Consider the following 7,111-nt stretch of genomic DNA (forward strand, 5'->3'; position numbering starts at 1 on the left):
GTTGCTGGTGGAGCAGCTGTTGTGGTTACAGATGGTGCAGCTGTTGTGGTTCCTGGTGTTGCAGCTGTAGTTGCTGATGGAGCAGCTGTTGTGGTTCCTGATGCTGCAGCTGTTGTAGAACTTGCTGTAGTTGCAACTGTTGTAGTTGCTGATGGTGCAGCAGTAGTGGTTCCTGATGTTGCAGCTGTAGTTGCAGGTGTTGTAGTTCCTGATGGTGCAGATGTAGTTGCAGCTGATGTCATTGGTGATTGTGCAGCAGTTGTGGTTCCTGATACCACAGTTGTAGTTGCAGCTGCTGTAGTTGTAGATGGTGCAGCTGTTGTCGTTCCTGATGTTGCAACTGTTGTAGCCACTGATGGTGCAGCTGTTGTAGAACCTGCTGTAGTTGCAACTGTTGTAGTTGTTGATGGTGCTGCAGTTGTGGTTCCTGATGTAGATGCAGTTGTTGTAGTTGCTGATGGTGTAGGTGTTGTGGTTGATGGTGGTGCAACAGTTGTGGTTCCAGATGGTGCAGCTGTTGCGGTTCTTGATGGTGCAGCTGTAGTTGCAGTTATGACTGTTGTGGTTGTTGATGGTGTACCTGTTGTTACTGATGGTGCAGGAGTAGTTACAGTAGTGGCTGTTGTTGCTGTCACAGCTGTAGTCACTGGTGAAAGTGCAGCTGTTGTTGTAGGTGGTGCAGCAGTTGTACTTGCTGATGGTGCAACAGTTGTTGAAGGTCTTGCAGTAGAACTTCTAGTAGCAGCTGTTGTCTTTGCTGAGGGTGCAGCTGTACTTGCAATACTGGTTGTTTCAGATGATGCACCTGTTGTAATTGGTGAAGCAGTTGTTATTGCTGTAGAAGCTGATGTTATTTTTGTTGGTGCACCAGTCGTGGTTGAGGGTGTTGCTATTGATGGTGCAGTGCTTCTTTCAGTTGGAGCCGCTGTTGTTGTTGTTTCACCAGAAGGTGCAGGTCTTGATGCACTTGAAGTGGTTGATGTTGCAGTTGTTCTTGATATTACAGTGGTCGTTGGAGTCATTGTTTCTGTTGTCTTACCAACAGATGTTGGTGCAATGGTTGTGGTTGTTGGGACAGAAGGTCTTGATGTTGAAACTGTCAATATACAAAAAGTATGAAGTTTCATATAGATATATAGATATATATATATATATGAGAGAGAGAGAGAGACACAGTGAGAGAGAGACACAGAGAGAGAGACACAGAGAGAGAGAGAGACACAGAGAGAGAGAGACACAGAGAGAGAGAGACAGAGAGAGAAAGAGACAGAGAGAGAGAGAGATCATCGTGTCACTGTCAGTTATGACGATGAGAATTCCAGTTGATCCAATCAATGGAACAGCCTGCTCATGAAATTAACGTGCAAGTGGCTAAGCACTTCAGACACGTGTATCCTTAACATAGTTCTTGGGGAGATTCAGCGTGACACAGAGTCTGACAAGGCTGGCCCTTTGAATTACAGGTACAACAGAAACAGGAAGTAAGAGTGAGAGAAAGTTGTGGTGAAAGAGTACAGTGGGGTTTGCTGTACACCGGAGCCACGTGGAGCTTTAGGTGTTTTTGTTCAATAAACAATCACAACGCCCAGTCTGGGAATCAAAACCACGATCCAACGACTGCAAGTCCTCTGCCCTAACCACTGGGCCATTGCACCTCCACGATTGATGATTTTAATGGATAGATAGATAGATAGATAGATAGATAGATAGATAGATAGATTATATATTATATATATATAGCATATTGTGTACGTATATATATATATTTATCTATTTATATAAATATATATACACATATATATATTTCGAGCGAGGTCGTTGCCAGTGCCCCTGGACTGGCTCTTGTGCGGATAGCACATAAAATACACCATTTTGAGCGTGGCCGTTGCCAGTACCGCCTGACTGGCCTTCGTGCGGGTGACACGTAAAAGCACCCACTACACTCTCTGGGTGGTTGGCGTTAGGAAGGGCATCTAGCTGTAGAAACTTTGCCAAATCAGATTGGAGCCTGGTGTTGCCATCCGGTTTCACCAGTCCTCAGTCAAATCGTCCAACCCATGCTAGCATGGAAAGTGGACGTTAAATGATGATGATAATGATGATGATATATTTAATTTCTACAACCAGTAAAACACTAGGTTTAGCTATATATTTCATGAAAAACAATGTCTTTGGTTATACTTGTCCAGTGATGCAACCACTAGGTCAGTGTATTTCCAATAAAAATGGTGACAATGGCATGTCTGAGCAACAGAGCGCAGAAGAATATCATGGCCTATTTTTATTCAAACACACTGCTAAATTGTTTTTGTTTGCCCAATGTTTACATATCTTGCCCAAGCATGTCATTAATTATGACTAACAAGTTGTACATTGAAACCCTTCATATAGACCTTTCTGCAGCTTTATATTTTTGATAATGAATTCATTAGTTGTATCTTTGTGACTGTGGGATATTGGTAATTTCACCATAATTTTAGACATAACTTTTACCAATATTAGCATCAGGGGTATAAAATTATGTTCACAATACATACATCAGGGAAAAACAAAATCATTTAGTTGTATATTTGAAATTGTAATAAAATATCTAATATACAGGTGCAAGACTTAGTAAACCCAAAATAAATTCATGTGTGTAAATATCAAACTAATGACCACTTTAAAATAAATATTGAATATTATATGTTTTATATTTCAATCTTATTCATCTAAAATATTACTTTATGCTTCATTCAATTATTAATTACTTCATATACAATAACTATCTTACCTTCTGAAATATTAAAGCAAGCCTTCACCTGCACCCACACAAAATAGTCATCTGGTACACTTCCTTCTACAATTCCTTGAGATTCCAAAATAATCTTCACAGCTGTCGCCTTTGGATAATTATTCAATATAAGGGGTCCTGTAATGTTGGTACCTCCCACTGTCTTCTGGAATTCATCAGAGCCAGGTTTTTGCACAAGAACTGTTACCTTACCAACACTACCCCACATGTCGACTTCAAGCAGTTCAACTCCTTCAGGTTTATCTGTTAATTTTATAGTGACACTTGGTTTTGGTTCAGAAGGTGATTTTGGTACTGGAACCCTCCAACCAGGCAAGTCTGGTCTGATATTAGTTATGGGATAGTCTGGTGTGTCAGGAGATGATGATATAAAGGAATCAGGAATGATATTTATATCATTCATACCTTCTCTAATCACACAAGGTACTGGAAAGAAAACAAACCAATATAAATTGCAATGTTATCAATTGTACAAATCAATATATAACATTAGGATAAACATTACTTAAAATTTATTTAGTTTAAATAAACATATATTAAATAAATTTCAAATTATGAGTTTAGATAAATAAATTATATCAATCTATGTTAACTATATATCTCAATTACACAATTATAAATGTAATGATGTTTATTCCTAACGAAACAGCTGTAGAAATTAATTAGATTATGATCTATCAAATATTGGGATAGACATTACTTAAATTAATTGATATATATTAAATGAATTTCAAATTATGAATTTACATTAATAAATTATATTAATTTATATTGACTAAATATCTTAATTACATAATTTAAAATCAATAATGCTTATTCCTCAAGAAACAACTGTTGAAAGTAATTACATTATGATGTATAAATAAAATTTATGCCATTCTGCTTTCTATTCTAAATATATGTAAGTTCTTGGTTGATTTTTAACTGATTACATATATGCATGCGAGCTTCTACCACCTGAATTTACTGGAATCTTTTAACATGCTGAAGGTTAATGACTTGTTATTAACTGTGCTCGTAATTAACATGGATGTATACTTTTTGGTGTTTTATACATCATCGTTCTTTATATAGATGTATGCTAACATATGTAAAGTATCAAATGACTAATGTATAATTTATAGACAAGTTTTTACTTGATAAGGTGGTAAAAATTATTGCTGTACTTTTATTTTGTTACCTACAGTAGGGACAAAAATCATAGTAGCTCTCGCTGATAGTTGAACAAAGAATGCTGGGCAAAGAAACTCATTTAGTTTATTGAGGTTCATTTTGAATATGTTCATTCCAAACAACTAACTGAGGCTAAATTTAAGAGATGTTTAAATACAAATGTTAAAATGGCATATTCCCATTTATACCTGTTGTTGTTGTCTGTGTAGTGGATTTCGGGACAAGACTTGTTGATGTAGTTGTTTCTAAAAGATGAGTTGTAGCAGTGGGTGTTTCAACAGATGGAGTGGTCACTATAGCTGTTGTACTTGCTGATGTCACTATTTGCATAAAGAAAGGGAAAATATTGTGTAATTAATATAAAAATTAAATTTATTATCACAAATATCAACTAATTGTGTGTGTGTGTGTGTGTGTGTGTGTGCGTGCGTATAGGAACAAAAAGATGACATCAGAAAAGACAAAGATGATGTAATGGACTTCATTAGCTTATAGCTGTTTCTGTTATAAGATGTGATGGCCTGTTAGTTGAGTCGCTGGGTAACATCCTGTAGCTTCATCAGAGCCCCAAATATGAAGTGCACCCTCTCTGCATGACTACATGTCTGCATAATTTTTCTTTTCTTTTATTGCATTCTGATATAAACACATCTGCATACATTTTTTCTACATTTGGACGGATCTTACCATAGGATTCAGCATAAGATTTCTCACTCATAACACGTGTAGGTTCTGAAAATGTAACTTTCCCAAATAAAGTGCACTTCGTATGCAAGGCTATGATAAAGCTACAGGATGTCACCCAGGGACTCCACTAACAGTTCACCACATCTTATAGCAGAAATAGTTGTAAGCTATGGAAGTTCATTAGGTAACATTAGGTTTTTCCAGTGTCATCTCTTTATTTGTATTACAACTCTATGCTCAAATAACATTGTGTTCTGGACCATGTATATCTTGAGTTCTGCTCCAGGTTATTAATCTTACTATGCCTAAGCAAAATGCTAAAATATATATACATACACATGAATATATAAGTATGTATGTAAGTATACCTGCATGTATGTATGTACTTATATATATATATGTCATGGACTCTCCCATCGTTAGACAATATATGAGGGTTTGGCAATTTTTAAACAGACAACCACACAGATGATTTGTTACTAATGATTAAATGTTCGTGTAGACATAAGCCCTCTCCCTCCATCAAACCAACATTATCTGTACAAGTGCACCATGTGTCACATGTCAGATGACGAAATGATCACAGAGCAATGTGAAATGAAGTGCTTTGCTCAAGCACACAATGCAATGCCTGGTCTGGGAATTGAACACACAATCTTGCAATCATAAGTGCAACACCCTAACCATTAAGCCATGCACCTTTATATGCACATGTGCATGTGTATACATATGTATGTATGTAGGCATATATGTATATATGGAGACATATTTACATTTGCATGTAAGTATAAATGCATGTATGTATGTATGTATGTATGTATGTATGTATGTATGAGTAGCAGTGTGACAGCAACACAAACATTACTTCATAAATTGTATTTTATGATACAGCAACAGAAATACAAGTGTCATTTGTTAAATATAGTCTTTCGCTTGATAAACGTATTTTATGTTAGAGCAACAAAATGCAAGTATCATTTGAGAAATTTTATGGTAGAGTGACAGAAATAATAATGTTATTTATTATATGTGTTCTGACAGAGCTAAAAAAAACTAACAGAGTTAAACCTCAGTTATGGAAAGAATATATTTGTGACAATATAATGTTCTTTTCTACTCTAGGTACAAGGCCCGAAACACATATATATGACGGGCTTCTTTCAGTTTCTGTCTACCAAATCCACTCACAAGGCTTTGATTGACCCAAGGCTATAGTAGAAGACACTTGCCCAAAGTGCCACACAGTGGAACTAAGCCTGGAACCATGTGGTTGGTAAGCAAGCTACTTACCACACAGCCACTACTGTGCCCATAAGTAATCAAACATCAAACACCGGGTAATTTTATCACAATAATCAATAGCATCATTATAATCAATATAATCATTCTTACCTTCTGAAATATTAAAGCAAGCCTTCACCTGCAACCAGACAACATAGTTTTCTGGTGTATTTCCTTCTACCGTACGTGGAGATTCCAAAATAACCTTTACAGCTGTTGCCTTTGGATAGGTGCTCAGTATGAGTGGTGTAGAAATGGCAGTACCTCCAATTATCCTATGGAATTCATCAGAACCAGGAATTTGTACAAGGACTGTTACTTTTTCTACAGAACCCATGAAAGCAACCTCAAGTAGTTCAACTCCTTCAGGTTTATCTGTCAGTTTTATGGTAACACTTGGTTTAGGTTCAGAAGGTGATTTTGGTACTGGAACCTTCCAACCAGACAATTCTGGTCTGATATTAGTGACAGGATTGTCTGGTGTGTCAGGAGTTGATGATATGAAGGAATCAGGAATGATATTTATATCATTCATACCTTCTCTAACCATACAAGGTGCTGAAAAGAAAATACATATAGATTATAAATTGTATATATATATATATATAATATTATTAGGAATAAAAATCCAAATTTACAGGTTAAAAACTCAATAAAATTCAATTTATTAAAAATTAAAATTGAATTAAGTTTCACAGTATAAAATATAAATATATAGTTTTAGGGAAAAGAATCAAGGTTCATGAACTCATCGATGAAAATCCACAGTCACATACAGTTTTAGGATTATATTATATTATACTTATTTATTATATTATATTATATTATATTATATTATATTATATCATATTATATTATACTGACCGAGACCTTTGGAAATGTGCTGTGCGTGAGAAGACCCGGCAAGCCAAGTAAGATCGTTGCCAGTGCCCCTGGACTGGCTCTTGTGCGGGTGGCACATGAGATGCACCATTTTGAGCGTGGCCGTTGCCAGTACTGCCTGACTGGCTCCCGTAGGATTTTCGAGCGAGATCGTTGCCAGTGCCCCTGGACTGGCTTGTGCGGGTGGCACATAAAAGACACCATTTCGAGCATGGCCGTTGCCAGTATCGCCTGACTGGCCTTCGTGCAGGTGACACGTAAAAGCACCTACTACACTCTCTGAGTGGTTGGCGT

The 7,111-nt window shown here is 36.7% G+C and overlaps 1 protein-coding gene across 1 annotated transcript in view; it reads right to left on the reverse strand.

Annotated features, from left to right (window-relative positions):
• The window catches only part of LOC106882343 (mucin-19), a gene marked incomplete at its 5' end in the record, with an annotated part of 42,175 nt that overhangs the window by 12,337 nt on the left and 22,727 nt on the right, over nucleotides 1–7,111 (reverse strand). The window contains 4 exons of the mRNA XM_052971230.1: nucleotides 2–1,096; nucleotides 2,774–3,220; nucleotides 4,156–4,287; nucleotides 6,047–6,493. Of these exons, the coding sequence (XP_052827190.1) occupies nucleotides 2–1,096; nucleotides 2,774–3,220; nucleotides 4,156–4,287; nucleotides 6,047–6,493 (2,121 nt within the window). The remainder of the gene's footprint in view (nucleotide 1; nucleotides 1,097–2,773; nucleotides 3,221–4,155; nucleotides 4,288–6,046; nucleotides 6,494–7,111) is intronic.

This window comes from Octopus bimaculoides, chromosome 10, assembly GCF_001194135.2.
Source record: "Octopus bimaculoides isolate UCB-OBI-ISO-001 chromosome 10, ASM119413v2, whole genome shotgun sequence".
In the NCBI taxonomy this organism is placed as follows: domain Eukaryota; kingdom Metazoa; phylum Mollusca; class Cephalopoda; order Octopoda; family Octopodidae; genus Octopus; species Octopus bimaculoides.